The sequence below is a fragment of the Drosophila subobscura genome, chromosome A (genome assembly GCF_008121235.1).
Source record: "Drosophila subobscura isolate 14011-0131.10 chromosome A, UCBerk_Dsub_1.0, whole genome shotgun sequence".
Taxonomy (NCBI): domain Eukaryota; kingdom Metazoa; phylum Arthropoda; class Insecta; order Diptera; family Drosophilidae; genus Drosophila; species Drosophila subobscura.
The window spans coordinates 16425514-16441218 of record NC_048530.1 but is presented as its reverse complement, the minus strand read 5'-3'; the positions used below and the strand labels follow the sequence as shown (position 1 = coordinate 16441218).

At 49.8% G+C, this 15705-nt stretch overlaps 1 protein-coding gene across 1 annotated transcript in view; it reads right to left on the bottom strand.

The window, feature by feature from the left end:
- LOC117895360 (serine-rich adhesin for platelets) overlaps window positions 1-14096 on the bottom strand; it is a 49385-nt gene extending 35289 nt beyond the window's left edge. Inside the window, exons 1-2 of the mRNA XM_034802947.1 lie at window positions 13608-14096; window positions 4517-5043 (exon numbers count right to left, since the gene is read on the bottom strand). Of these exons, the coding sequence (XP_034658838.1) occupies window positions 4517-4837 (321 nt within the window). The 5' untranslated portion in view covers window positions 4838-5043; window positions 13608-14096. The remainder of the gene's footprint in view (window positions 1-4516; window positions 5044-13607) is intronic.
- Between the last annotated feature and the right edge of the window lie 1609 nt (window positions 14097-15705).

Below are 15705 nucleotides of genomic sequence, written 5' to 3'. Positions count from 1 at the left end.
CAGGGAGCGTGTGCAAATCGAATTGCAATGCGGACACAGAACCATGCAAACACAGCCGAGATATGCCCTGCCCCAGCGGGTCGCTTCTCTGGCTCCATGAGGCAGCAACAAAAGGATTTGACCAACACTTAAACAAGCGCTAAACTGAGCGACAAAAGTGTTGAATGGGTGTGGGCTGGAGGGGTGTGGAGTGCGTGTGTGTGTGTGTGGTGGGTGTGTGCCCAGATGTTGTGCTAGCAGCTAGACAAACATATTCCCAATCAGTCGCCACTGGCAGCGGTGCAGGGCCATCAAAGTGGCTCCCGTTTGGCTCCCTTTTGGCTCCCTTTTGGCTCCCTTTTGGCTCCCTTTTGGCTCCCTTTTGGCTCCCTTTTGGCTCCCTGTTGGCTCCCTTTTGACTGCTTTATTTTGCTGCCAAGAGCTCGAACTCTTTCGCTTTGATTTTCATGCCGTGCTTTCGCATCTAATCTGGCTGCTGTGTGAGCCTTATCCCGGAGCCGCATGCTCGTGACCGAGCTGCCAGTCTTGGCTGCAGCTTCCCTTTGTTTCAGCTCATCGCTTGACTCTTTGTGTCTCTGCTTCATTGTTGGCAGCTATTCAATTATGGCTGGCTGCTGGGCTGGCCTTTGTCCTTGCTAACAATATTTGCACCCCAGCTAAATGCAACACAAAGCAACGACAGACAAAGCGGCGGCCAGGACACACCTTGCCCTGAGTGCGGAGATCTTCCGCTTCCTTTTGCTGCTCCTCTTAAGCTCGTATCAGCATTCAGCGTCCGATTGAATTGCTCGTCAGTCTGCTCTGCGTATCCTTGTGATCTGCAATCGGCCTTTGGGTAATTTGTAGTCATTCTGAGTCGTTCCCAGAGTCCTGCCTGGTCTCTGCCTGTCTTAATCCAGCTTCAGTTCCGTCTCTGCCTCCTGCTGCCGCTGCTCCTTGCTCTTCTTTTGTTGTTGCTGTAATGCCGTGAGCTTATCGGACTTTAGTGGCGCTTATCACATGCCACCAGCAGCAGCAGCAGCAGCAGCAGCCAGAGCCCGCACCGGCAGCCGCCTCAATGTTTTCATATGCAAAACTGCACAGCAGCAGCAGCGGCAGCAGCAAAGAGCGGGGCAAACAAACATTTTCGCTTTGCATATTCATGTTGGTTTTACCTGCCACTAACCCCCGCCCGCACCCACTCCCCTCCCGCCACACTGCAACTTTTGTGGCCCAACAAAGTCAAATGATTTTTTTAGTTCGTTTTCTGTTTAGTTTTTGTTGCTGTTGCTGTTGCCGTTGCTGTTGGTTTGTAACTATTTCGCGTCGGGGCCTGCAAATTGGTTGGGGTTCCTTTTTTTCGGCGGCTGCTGCCCGAAACTTTGCTTCCACCTGAAACTTTGGGCTCGGGGGCACACTCGTTGTCGCTGGCCGAAAGTTGTCCCTAATCGGCCACTCGGCAGTGCTTGGCATGAGCAAATGCAAATGTTTCCAAATGCATTTGAACGCGGCCGAAAGGTGCAGGAACATGCTCCTCCTCCACCGATAAGCGCTGGACGATCTCTTCTTGGGCTTCATCTTGGGCCCTTGCCCAACTTGTTGGCTTCATTCGATGTTCATTCCTTTTGGATCTCTGAGATGAGTTGAGGTTGAGGCGACGCCCAAGCAGCTGTACCAGTGGCTCTCCACCCCCTCTCGCACGCTCCCCCTCTCCTCTGCGCTCTCTCTTTTATTTATGCCGCCGTTTTCGACCGCTTTGCGTGCTGCACGTGCACGTCACTCCGCTCCCCGCCGCTTCCTGCTTCCTGCTTCCCGCCACCCGCTTGTGGCGCTTTTTTGCACTTTCTTTAATGTTGCTCAATTTTGTGCATCATTAATCTTAAGCGATTTTCACATTTTCCGTTGACTGACACGCGGAGGCGTCTCAATGGGGCTCCACGAAGCTCGACCCTCAGCTGCGACAGCCCTCGCCCTCGCCCTCGCCCTCGCGCTGCCAGCCGACAGCCCTGATAATTATGCTACAAAATGTGTAATTACAGTTTCAATTGAATTCGCGGTGAAAATGCTGTGGGCAAAGTGTTCATGGATCCGGCAGGGCAGAGTCGCAGAATAAATACTGCTCGGGGAGGTTGAGGCCTTAAAGTCTTCCATGGTGATGGATGTGCCCCTCGATTATTAATCGATCAACTTGATCGATACTTTGCTGCGCTCTTTCCAATCATTTTTGATTGCTGCACTTTTGATTGTGCCAAGCATCAGACCACGCGAATTGGTCACAGTCAGTCGTGGCTGTCCCCTGCAGGGATTCCCTGCCCCTACCCCTACCCCTCCCCTACCCCTGCCCCTCCGCTTTGCTGCTGCATTGTTGCTGCCATTTCATTTCAAATAATATTTCTTCCTCTCTGTCGTTGGCTTTTTTGTATGCTTTATTTTCTGCAGCATTTTCTTTTAACAACTTTTCTGCTGCTGTTTTTATTTGAAGTTTGCAATAAAATAAAAGCCACACAAGACCCCAGACGCCACATGGAACGGGGAGGATTAGTGGGGTGTGTGCTGCTTGGCAATGGCAGAGCCAGAGAGAGATTCTCGCCAGCCAGCCAGGCAGCCACTGCCCTCGGCCACAGACACGAAACGCGAAACTATAAAGCAAAAAATCCCCATTCATATAATTTACGTGTGAGCCCCTGGGGATGGGTGCGTTATTCGTGACTGGTTGCCTGTGCGATATGTGCGATAGGAGTCTGTCCCCAAGCAAACATCAATCAGAGGCCAAGGCCTCGCGCTGCTCGTCCATCACGAAGCCCCTTAAATGACGAAAAATTATACTCGGAAAGCTGAAGATATTACTGAAGGGATTTTACGCAGCTATTAACCCGTGCTCATAATAAGTACGATAGTTCGCACAGCACTCGCGTGCCATCTCTAGCGCAGTGCCAACTCTGCCGTTGCCGCTGCTGCTGCGGCTCCTGCTGCGGCTCCTGCTGCTGCTTCTGCTGCTCCGGCTGGTTGCATTTTATTTTACCATTTCGTTTCGTCCACGTTTGGATTTATGAATTTCGACTCGCACGACCCATTCCTTCCACTCGCCACCCCTCCCCTCCCCACCCCATCTCTGCTCTGCTCTCCTCACCCGCATGACCACCGCAAAACCCGCTCACCATCCTTCCATCCGCCAGCCATTCATTGTTGGCCCCGCACATATGCGGTTTTATATATTGACACTTAAAATTTATGGGACTTAAAAATCTACAAAACGCTGCCGCCCCCCTCCGCTTTGTCCACCCAAGTTGGTTTAGAGCTTTCGGGTTCGAGCTTCATTCCGGCATGTGCGCGGGTGTTAGGCATCGCAAAAGCTTGCCCACGGTGTGCTGTGGGTGTGGGTGTGGATGCCAGAAGACGGTGGCAGCAAATCGTGTGTGAAATTAATAGAACTGCCCCCGCCGCCTGGGTTGTCAGCATGTGCTACTTGTTGATGTAGCATAGAAGCATAGAACAGAGCGCAAGAGATTCCTTTAATGTCTGCAAATCTCACTTGAAAGGTCTGCCAGAACAAAGACCAAGCAAAGCAAAGCTCTCTGCTCGTAACGGATCTTCATCGCACACCGGGAGTGTAAGCAAGCGAGAGAGAGCGCGCTTTGGCACTTTTGCTCTCTGGTTTTATGGTGCCGCCGTACCTGCAGGTACTCAAATGTTTGAGTGCGCTTTGCATGCACAGACAACAGAAAAAAAGTCTAAAACGTTTCTTGCTTCTCTGCCGCAGCGGCTGCCGATCAATTGTGCATACGAAGCTGCTGCACTGTCGCTGCCGATCAATGTGCATACGAAGTTGCTTCTCTGCAGCAGCGGTGGTTCGCTGTGCATAGACCGAAGCCAAACGAAGCTTTTGCGCTGTGCGTGGGTCGACTGCGCTGCACGCTGCTACCTGATCTACAGCAATATCCAGCTGTGGGGAGGTTTCGCAGTCGAGAGCAACTTTACGCAGGCAGACCCTCTGCTAGCTAAAACTTTAGGGAAAAGTTCTCTCGCTTTCGTTGCGTTGTTGCTGCGCTAATTAAATGCAACTTAAAGTCAATGAAAAGTAAATTAATCATTAATGGCCGCCTGAATGGAGTGGAAGAAGTCTGCTGCTGGGGGTGGGGGGGCACTTTCTATTTCGTTTTCATTGCTGATTTCATTGAGCTAATCAGCTTATTGAACTTGAGCCTCAGTGGCTGCCAGTGGCTGGCAGTGGCCCAACCACGAACGAAAAGTTGGCAATGGGAGAGTTCAGTGCTAAGTAGCTGCAGCAGCTGCTACTGCTCCTTGGAGCTCTACAAAATCAAATTCAATTTGCTGGGACAGTGGCGGGACAGCGGGCCGGACAGCGGCCGCATCTGTGGCCAGCTCCGAGAATTCAATTAATTACACAATGAGCCAGCGCCCAAGGAGGTGCTGGCGCAATGTTTTCCTTCGGGCTTCCTGCCCGGCTATAATCCCCTGACTTTCCGCTCGGCAATTACTGTACAACTCTGCTGGCATGTCTACGATTGTCACTCACCTGTGTGGGCTGCGTGGACAGCAAATCGATTGTCTCCTCGTGTTGCTTATGACCAAATGCCACAGTGGGTGTCAGTGGCTGCTGCTGTTGCTGCTGCTGCTGCTTCTGCTGGAACTGCTGCTGGTAGTGCTGCTGCTGCTGGTATTCATATTGCTGCTGCATCTGATATTGCAACTGCTGATACTTCAAGTGCTGCTGCTGTGCCTGTCCCTGTCCCTGCCCCTGTCCCTGCACCAGAGAACAGCAATAGAGAAGGATGGCCAGCACTTGGAACGTATTGGCAGCATTGCGTGCTGTTTTATTTATTGCCGACGACAGCATGTTGCCGCCGCTCGCTTCCACCTTCAATCTCTCTCTCTCTCTCTCTCTCTTCCTGTCTAGCTGCTGCTGCTGCTGCTGCTGCTGCTGCTGCTGCTGCTGCTGCTACTGCCGCGTGTTTACTTGTCTTTGGTTTCGTTCCGTTTCCTTTGCTTTTTTCTTTCCTTTTGTTGCAGTCGCCTACCAGTTGCCAGTGCAAAGTTTTCGGTCTGCAAGGAAAACATTTCGAATAAATATAAGTTCAACTTGTTCCTAAGTGTGAGACATATATACACACACACACACACACGCACACACACACATATCAAATGTGGAGCGAGATACTCGTACGGAAATCAAAAAGGAAGAAAGCAAAATGGGTCTGCGACTCGTGGAAATGACTCGCATGTCTGCCTGCCCATAACTCTTCCTGCAACAATTCTGTTGTCTTGCCAGCTAGCAGATAGGACAATGGCCGGACTCTTCTTTGACTCGCTGCATTCCACCACATTCCACCACAGCTTCTGCAAGTTCGAAGCTTGAACCCACCACACAGAGCTGTGCACGCGATTGGTTGGAACAAAAAACATTGTAGCAGCATTAAGGAACAAATCAGAGACTTCCAGCAATTAGATTGAAACGCATTCAACTTCCCATCATTTTGCATTTATAAATGGAATATTTTATTCATGTTGGGTTCATTTGAGGCCACATCTGGCCATGGCAGATCGACAATTGATGGACCAAAACTTGCACAGTTTTTAGCCAATTGCGAGCCCAACTTTGACCGAAGATGTGCTGCAGCTCTGCCATAATTCAACTCCCGGCCAAGCCATTGTTCATTTCAGGGGGGAACTGAGAGCTGGGGGGGCAGAGGTGTGTGCCGACCAAATATAATTGTAAAATTCAATGGAAAGTAATTGCAGCCTCGTAATGGAAAGCACAAAAGCAAATGGCAAATAATGTGTGCAGCTGCCCCCCTCTCACTCTCCCTCTCTCTTTGCTCTCTCTCTCCTTTCTCTCGCTCTCTTTTGCCAACTCAATCGAAGAAAAGTCTGCGTGCAAAAATCAAAAATATAATTTTCCATAATTAATGCAAGGCAAGGCAAAACGCAAACGAAACAATACACAAAACAGTTTTTATGCTTTTTTTTTATGTATTTTCGCCTGCAATCAAAAGTGGAATAAGTGGAGAGAGCGGCGGCAAAGAGAGCGCCGAGGAATGAGACGAGCAAAAGGCAGAGCAGAGACAGCGAGAGACAGTGGAAAATGGTTTTCCATTTGCTGTGTGCGGAGGGAGAGAGAGAGAGAAACGAAAAATCAATTTCACTTTTCAATTAAACGTGGAGGAAAAGCGCGTATGAGATCGTGCCAAAACGCGTTCGAAAGTAACTGAAAAAGAGGTAACAATTTTTAACATTTTGAACCACAATTTGTGCAGATTTGTCAGCAAGTAAAATGGCAGCCAGAAGTTGCTTTTCTTGAGTTTCATATTTCCAGCTGCTGGCTGATTATTACGCTCTTGGCAATGAGCAATGCGATGATGCTGGGCCCTGCCTGCTGCCTGCCTGCTGCCTGCCTGCTGCCTGCTGCCTGTGGATGTGGTTGCTGGGCCGTCGGCGGGGAGGTGTTTAATATCTGCGCACTAAAAGCGTCTGCGAAAGTTGCACTTTGATGTGGCTGGAGCTGGAGGCTGGAGGCTGCAGACTGCCGGCAGGAGTGCAGCTTCCGTAATGGATGGCCAAAGAGCTGCCAGCAATTACACGGCCAGCCCCTGCGCCCCTTTGGCCTCTTCGGCTGCATAATCATAAATTTTCACTTGCGATAGCCTCAGACCGTGGAGGGCTAAGAGCGGTGTGCAAATATTATAAATACTCGAAATTGGCAAATAAAAATGCCAGCGACCTTTTCTTTGGCGTCGGCGCTCTTAGGGAATTTCTTTTTGCATTTTGAAGCAATTATTAGAAGCGGAAAAACAAAATGTTAATGATTGTTTTAAAGCTCAATCTGTGCACAAATATCATTATGATGACTATAATTATAAACATAAGCAAAATCTGAATGCATTTTTTCATTGTTTGTGCCGCTGCAGTCGTGCGTGAAAATGCCCAAAATTATTTCCCAATTTGCTAATGAAATTCATCAAATTCGTGCACACAAACGTGGGCGTAAATATTATTTTTATTGATTTAAAAAAATTAAAAATAATAAGTAATTTTTTTGTTAATTTTTGTTAGTTTTTGTTAGCTCGCGGGATAAAATTCGAATAAGTGTTTGGCGCGAACAGAAGTTGAGGCCTTTGGTTGGCTCTTCAAATCTTTTGCCGGAGTAAAATGTACCCCGAACAAGCTGGCACACACGCACACACGCACACGCACACACACACACACACACATTGGCATTCTGTTGCAAAATAAATGTTGCTTTTTTTGTGCTTGTTGTATTGGCCGGACCGAAGGGGAATCTCAACGTTCGATGGCAGACAGCTTTTGACTTCGTTAACAAAGTTGTTTTTGCTGCTGCTGCTGCCCCACCCGCCCGGCTGCCTGTCAGTCAGCCTCCGCCCCCTTGTTTGGCGTCAATGATAGCGTGAATGATACTTTGTGTACACACTTCATTTGCACAAGTATCCGGAAATGGAAAGGGAAATGGAAATGGAAAAGGACAGGGGCCGCACGGCCACAGCGACGATCATTGCAGCTGGACTCTGGATGCTGGATGCTGGATGAAGCGAGGGACAGGGGGAGACACACATATTTACATATGTAAATGTATGAACGAATGCATTGCATGTGTGTGGTCCAATAACCATCGTCATTACAGCAGTCAGCGCGAGAGCAGCACGGCAACTGGCAACCGGCAACCGGCAACGATTGTGGATTGTGGGTGGGTGGAGGCCGGCGCGTAATTATGCAATTTTTGTGCAGAATTCATGTGAATTTAATTTGCTGATAAAACAGCACAAGGGGAGCAGAAGGCAGGTGCAAAGACAAAGTTAATTGAGTGTTTATGGCAGCAGAGAAGAAATAACAGCAGCAGCGCCATTAACAGTAGCAACAACAGAGCACAATTTACCGTAGATCAACAGCAGAGAGCAGTAACAGCAGAGAGCAGTAGAACAGCTGCAGAACAGAAGCTAGCAACAGCAGCAGCACAAAGCTAACAACAGAGACGTCAACAGACAAGCAATAACAGCAGAGCTGCAGTAACAGCCGAACGGAACTAGCAGCAGCGCAGCAGCAGAGAAGACAAGCGAGCTCAGCAGCAGATCAACAGCAGATAGGCAGAACAACAGAAGCAGCAGAGAAGCAATAACAGCAGCACAGCTTAACAGCAGATCAACAGCAGCAGCAGCAGCAGCAGCTCAAGCACAAACAGGAGAATCGAAATGCAAGTGGCAGGAGAACAGCCAAAGACACCAGGGATAAACTCTGCCCCCAAGCTGAGGTAAAAATTATAAGCTGTTCTATCCCTCCTCCCATTGCCACGTGCCCCTTAAGCGGCATTCATGGCTGACTCGTAAAATTGATTCGCTATAAATTGTCCTCCCATGTCCCCATACTCCCGCCCTGCCTTTTAATGCTCTTATAAACATTTTTCCATGAAGCATTTTAATGGGTCACAAAGCGAATTGTATGCCCATTCCAGCGGAGATTCTTTCGCCAGGGTCCCCCTCCTGCCAAGCAGCGCGCCAGCAGAGTGTAAAATTGATGATAAAAACGTGCGACGCTGATAAGACTGTCCCGGACAGGGGACAGGGGACAGGCGGAAGCTGTTGAAGCTGAACAGAACACAAAGGCTAAGAACGAGCAAAAAGCAACACAAACTGAAGAGTGGTTGGGGGTTGGGGGGATTGCCATGACACCTTGTTGCTCGTTAGGATAATAGTTGCACATTCCACACGCAGCAGCAGGAACAACAACAGCGCCAGTCCCAGTCCCACGCCCATCCCCCGCTGCTGCACTGCTTGTCATCTGCTTGGATTTACGCCTATTGCAAAGCAAATGGCAAACAAATTACAATAAAGCAAGCCGCCAGCTACAGCCCGAAAGTCGATGCGCTGCATACTCTTTGCGACTAATCATTTATGGCATGGCTGCTGCTATTAATTTGCGAGAATATTCATCGCCATGGAACTGCTTGCAGCTCGGATTACGCCACAGCGGTGGGAGCTTAACAGCGGAGGCTGAGTAACAGCGGAGGCTGAGTAACAGCGGTGGGAGCGTAACAGCGGTGGGAGCTTAACAGCGGGAGTGGGAGGCGCACACCTTGATGAATGCCGAAACACCCGCGACTGCCGCGCGCAAGGTGGCGCCAATTGGCAATCAGGCCGTGAAACGGGGCAGGAATGCAGCAAACAAGCCCCGGCCTGGCCCGCCTGCAACAGTTTCGATACTTTGAGAGCCTCGCTGCAGGATATATTCAGCCGCTGTTCAGCACAGGCTTGGGTGGGGGGGTGGTGGGGCGCCCTGAGGCCTGCTCGGCGTTGCTGTTTTGATTAAAAGCAGCCCCGGCCTTTGAGCTCTAAAACAGAACCAGCAGCAGCAGCAGCTGCCTCTGCCCCTGCCTCTGCCCGTGGCCAGTGCCTGGCCCTGTGTCTAATTTGATTTGCATTCCAACGAACTTCGATCTGACGCCGTTCCTGGCCATTGGCGCGAGGCCAGACGGGGCTTAGCTTTTGGCCGGCACTCGCTGAGACTCCTCAATCAGCGCACACTTCGACGGCAATTAACCTTTCGGCAACCGTGCACGGACTCCACCTCTGGCCTTCGGCTCTCTTCGCCGAGTTGTGGCCGAAGCTCCGCAGCCACTCAAAATGTCTGACAGCCAGGGCGAGGCATTATTCCCACAACTAATCAGCGAGACCCAAAAATCATCCGAGATAGTTTTCATCCTAGTGCCAAAAGGGGGGCGGGGACGGGGGCGGTGGCGGGGGCTGGGCTGTGGCACATGGAAAGTAATCATTAATCAAATGAGCCTTGCCGGCTGTGCCTTTGTCTCCCGCCACACACACACACACACATGTTGTGTGGCTCTGTGTGTGTTTCGGAGTGTTACGCAAAGGGAAGCAAGTGTCGCCCGCTCGCTCGCTCTCTCCCTCTCTCTCTCTCTCTCTCTCTGCGAGCTAAACCTGAGCCACAAAGCGGACAACCTGCGAGTGAAAAGGGGACCAACCGTGGTCCGTGCGTGCAGTTCGAGATGAGTCTTGGAGGAGTTGCTGCCACAGAATATGCTCAATGCGCTGATGGAGTGTGCAGCTGCAATCGTTAAGGATCAAAGTCCTCCCCAGACTCCACAGGGAAGCCGCCGCAGAATCGGCTCACAAAATGCTCACACAGCCTGCCTGCTGCCTGCCTGCCTGCTGCCTCACCTCCTCTTCCCCCCTGCCTCTCGCTGTGTGCTCTTCTCTTTCGGCTTCACCTGTCTGTGGCTCGTTATGGCCATGGGCCAACATCGGAAGCCAAGTCCAAAAAACTTTTTGTTTAGCAATTTATGTTTTCGGTTCTGCTTTTTTGTTGTTGTTTGTGCCGCCTTCTGTGTGATGCAAATACCTACATTAGCACACCGCACACACACACACACACACACACATGGCACTCGGCTTGAAGGGTTCCTGGGCGTAGTTTGGGGCGGGAGGCGGCCCTTCTCTGCCGCCACTTGATGAGGTGCAAAGAAAGAGGCAGGCAGCAGGAGGAGTGGCATGTGGCAGGATAAGGGTGCAAGGCTTTGAGGAGCATTTCGGGGGCAGGAAAGTGACTTTAAGGCGGTGGAACTAAGCGGAAGGGAGGGAATCCTTTAGCTCTCGGGCCACATTCTGCTCAAATCTATGCCCAAATATTGGACAATTCCGCGGCCAGTTGCTGCGCTGGAAATGCCATTTGAGGGCTCACGTCTGGCCCTTCCCTTGATCATATTTTGTGCGGAATTACAATTGGGGAATTGCCACAGCCGGAGATTAGTTTGGTCTGCGATTTCGGCCACTTCTGATCACATTTCAAATGGGAAAAACTTCGCGCAGGGGCAGGCCCCGGGCAGCTGTGGGCTGCTGGCAGCTGAATGTTTGGGTTTGAGTTTGAGCATTTGCTGTTGGCTTTTGTTTGGGCAAATCATGAACTTATTGGTGGCAGCTCCTCCACTTACTCGTTCGTGTTAATTAAGAGGCAACTTTAATGCTTCGCTGCCCGCTGCCTGCTGCCTGCTGCATGCAACGCGCGAGGCTTTCGACTTTCGATTTTCGATTTGCAATTTGGGCAAAGATCTGGCATGCATTTGCGGCGAGATTTCCATGGCGCAAACTTACCCAATCGGAATTGCATCAATTGGGGCAGCAGCAGGCACATAATGTGCCTCTTGTACATAATGTACCTCATGTACATGCCTCATTATGTACTCGCCTTGTGTGGCACTTCGTGTCAGTTGTCAGCCGGCCTTGAGCTGTCGCAATGTTTGACAATTGGCCATCCGACCATGCGTTGAATGGAATTGAATTGAATTGTTCATATTCCGATTACAGAATTAATGCCAATTACGTGGCAGCTTTTTGTGGATTTACTTTGCATAATTGGACCACTGCCAGCTGCGCTCTAAACTCCTTTGAGGCTCAATTCGGGCTGCACACTCGAGACATCAAAAACTGTTATTGATTTGGGAAAATCGCATGAATTAGGACAAGGCAGCAGCTGCAAAGCAAGGCAAATAATCGCCAATTGGGAGTGCAAATTGTGGCCTACAAATGTACACCTGAGTGCACGAGAATGGGCTCCAAATAGGTCCCGGAAGTAGCTTGATTTTCGGCAGCAAATTGTTGCTTTCAATTCACTTTCTTAGTACACAACAAATGGTTTGTCGCGGATTTTTGCTGCTAATAATGGGCAGAGTTTCCAGGCATTTTGTGTCGCTTGTAAAATGCGCTGCAGCCGAGCGGACCGAACATTCCCTCGACTTTTGTCCTTACCTGTGGCTGACTTCTGTGGCCGCAAAGATGATGTGAAAATTAAAAATTCCATCTAAATGTAAATAAAAGCGGCATGCAGCAAGCAGTGGAAAGCAAAGACAAGATGCGGGGGGCGGGGGAGACACAACAAAGATGAACAAAAGGAATTGGGCGACTAAATGAATATGAAGCCATCGAGCAGCAGACAAAAAGTGTGTTGGAGAGCGTTGCGTTGCGTTGCGGTGGAGAGAGCGAGCAGTGGAGAGCGTTGCGCTGGAGAGCGTATGAGGGGAAACAGCGGACAAAAAACGCGCAAAAGCGACGTCGATGGGCGACAGGGCCGAGGGGCAGCGGCGGAAAAATGCCGCCAAACGCAAACGCAAATACTGCGGCACAATTTCGCGTTTTTTTTGTTGTTGTTTGTTTTTATCTCACTTTTTTCATTTTATTTTTATATTAATTTGTTGTTGGTTGTCTGCTTTTGGGGCGCACAGACACAGACACAGACAGCGAAGCGCAGTGAAGCCTGCGGGCCAGAAATGTTGTTTAGATTTTCACTTTTGCACCCGCCTGACAAAATATCCCGCAAAGAGAAGACGCAAAGAAAAGCCCAAGAAAAAGCAAAGAAGCAGCCTAAGCATTGAGCACTTTCGGCGTCCCTTGATCAAATGAAATGACAATAAAGTATTTGCCGTTGCCAAATTACATAAATGAAACGCGAAGCAGGACAACTCCAGAGAAACACACACAAAAAAGCGAGCAAGAGATCGGCGGGGGAGGCGGCTGGGGGAACGCACTTCAATTGAATAAAACCCAAAATTGTTAGTGCAAAAATAACACAACATTTATGTACATTTTTACATGCATTTCATGTTGGCAGACAAGTGAAAAAAGGTAAGAAAATAAATCAGATTCCCATTTGATTTGCCAGCTGTTCAATTGTTGCTAAATTCGATGTTGTGTTTCATGTTCTCGCTCCGAAGATGACTTAAAGCGGCTTAAAGCGTCTCCCACTCAACACATTCCAGCAAAGCGAAGGCAATGAATGCTGAATTGCGATTACTGGGGGAATGCTGTGCCTGGAAGGACGCCTGAAAATAGTCTACAAATACATTAGGCAGCTTTGCAGGGGCCAATGGAAGTGCTTACAAAATATACTTAAATACCTTTGTGAGTGGGCAAAAACTGTCCTCGAATATATTGAAATTGCTTCAAGTTCGAGGCACTCAAGTGGGAATAATTACTGTTGGAAATGAGGAGTGAAAAGTGTGAACCAACTTGAAGCACTTCCTGCGGCTCCAATATTTATGCCCTTGAGCGTTCAGTTAATGTTTAAAGGCAGTTCTTGGCGGCTTTTACTCCCGCAAATTGCATCTTGTGGCAGCAGCAAATCCGTGCCTCAGCTCCCTGCCACCTCTCCACTTGGCACCAAGTACTGGTTCGCCTTTGGCTGTGGCATTGCCAAGGTCCGCGAATTGATCCCCGAGAGCGAGTCTGCCACAGCCTGGCACTGGCACCTAGCCACGGGCACAATATTCCATCGCTGCCTAAACGATTTTCATTAACAAGGACACCGCGTGGCAGTGGCACTGTGGCAGTGGCAAAGCTGTTTTGCCGCTGTCACAAAATTTCACTGGCAATTAGCGCTGGCAGCAAGGCGGCAAGTGGCGCAAAATATTTAATCTGCCTTTTACCGGTTTAATTAGGGGCGCCACAACGGGCCACTGGCAGCCATCAATGCTGGAAATTGTCTTCGCTTTTCCCCCCAGCCAAGACAAACTTTCGCTCAAAATCAAACGGAAAATCGCGCACAAAATGCAAACAAAAACATAAAAAATTAGCTGCAAAAAAATCACGAACCAGTCAGAGCAGGTCCAAGCTGCGGAGACGACGCCAAATGTTGCAGGTTGCAGCACTCTTCACTCCACAACAAAAAACAACAAACAAAGAAAACACCGAGCACGTCACACGTACGGGGGGTACGGGGGTTGGGGGGGATAACAATCCAAATCCAAATCCAATTCCAAAAACAAATTCAAAACAAATGCGCGACGCGGTGCAGCGCGACGCGACTCGAAGCGGCTCGAAAAACCCGCTCGAAAATACTGAACAAAGTCAAAGTCAGAGCCAAAGCCGTAGTGGCAAGTGGCAAGTGGCACGTAGCAAGTGGCAAGTTTAGCAGACACACGCGACGCAGACGCACCCGCCTACTGGCTTTCCACACTGATTCAATGATTGACTGATTGAGTCGAGAGGGTTCGATGCAACTGGATGATGCTATGCTGTGGTTGTGGATGCTTCGTTGTTGCTGCCACAATTTGCGAGACACACGAGGCACACACGCTGAGCTTTCGCTTGCAACTGAAGTCGCCGTCTGATAATGCCGCGTCTGCCACAGCCACTGCCACCAGCCACCAGCGGCGGCAGCAGCGCGGCAAACGAAGCCAAGACGAGCACGAAACAGAAACCGAAACCGAAACCGATACCGAACCTGCCCACACGAAGGCGGCAGCCGCGCGACGAACCGCTTGACGAACCGAGTCCGAGCGTGAATGCTAAAAATTGCACACCTCGTTTTTCCACTTTTCCTGAGGCACAGCAGCCACACAGAGCCGCACAGTGGCAGTGGCAGTGGCAGTGGCAAGTGCAGCGTCTGCATATTCCATCCACATTGGGGCGGCAATGGTGAAAACTTGCGCCAAAATATGGCCATGCCGGGTACCCCCAGCCCCAGCAGCCACCCACCCGCTGCCCGGTCTCCTGCTGGCTGGCTGAAATGATTACTGCAATTGCCTGTTCCGTTTCAGAGCATCAGAGCGGGGTGTCGTGTCGATTCAGTTGGCCAGCATCTTGAGGTGACCACGGCAACGGCTTGTGGGGTCGGATGCGGCAGCTGGATGGAGAGATGGATGCATAGATCCGCGTATGAGCTGAGCATGCTGATGTATGGGCCAAGTCCAAGCTGATTGATACGTCCACGACAAGTTGCAGTTGGAGTTGGAGTTGGAGAAATGCACGAGAAGCTGTAGGGAATAGATGGATAGAAATTAAGGAACGGCCATGTCTTGACATATACATAAATATGTGAATATTTACCTAGGTTAACAGTACTTCAAGTTAATCAATAAGTTTTACTCTCAATTTCAACTAAATCCGAATATTTTTGCGCTTTTAGTGTCGCACATGTTCGTTGCATGGATCCCTCTCACTCTCTGTATGCCATCGAACTACCAGTCAACAATTATGTACATATGTACATACATGTCGATCATACCGTCAGGGGGCGCTTGCTGCATGAGATCGAACGTGGATGCTTGCTGCTGCATTTGTTATTGTTTTCAAGTTGCAGTAATAAAATGATACTGAAATGTTTCTAAAAACTGTTAAATAATAGTGGAAACATATACAGGCGTATGAAGTGCACATGTAAATGGTAATTTCCACATCGCTGAGCAGCTGCCAGCGCTCATTACACGCTGCAAAGGTGTTGACACTGACCGACAGGCGGAGTGGGCGCCTCTCCAGTCTTAATATTAAACACGTAAAATGGCCCTAAAGAATAGTTTCGGCTGCTTGGATCCTTTAGCCGCATCACGTTTCCATTCACGATCAGCTTAGGGCTGAACGGGGGATTTTGCAGGGGCAAACTAAGACGATTTCAATGCAAATCCCGACACACAGGTCCCCAGCGCCCTAAAACCAAATCAGGGACAGCTTGGACACATGACGCGGGAGCCCAAGCAAGCCCGAGCCAAAACAAACTAGAAAAAGAACACACACACACACACACACACACACACACTGCACCCAGAGACAAACACACACACAGACAGGCAGGCACACACCGACAGATGGTGACAGCGATGAGGGGAGAAAAAGAGAAGAGAAACAAATCCAAAGTCAGATAAGAGTCTCTGGCGGAGGTGGGATTTGGTTTGAAGATATTGTGGGTCACTTG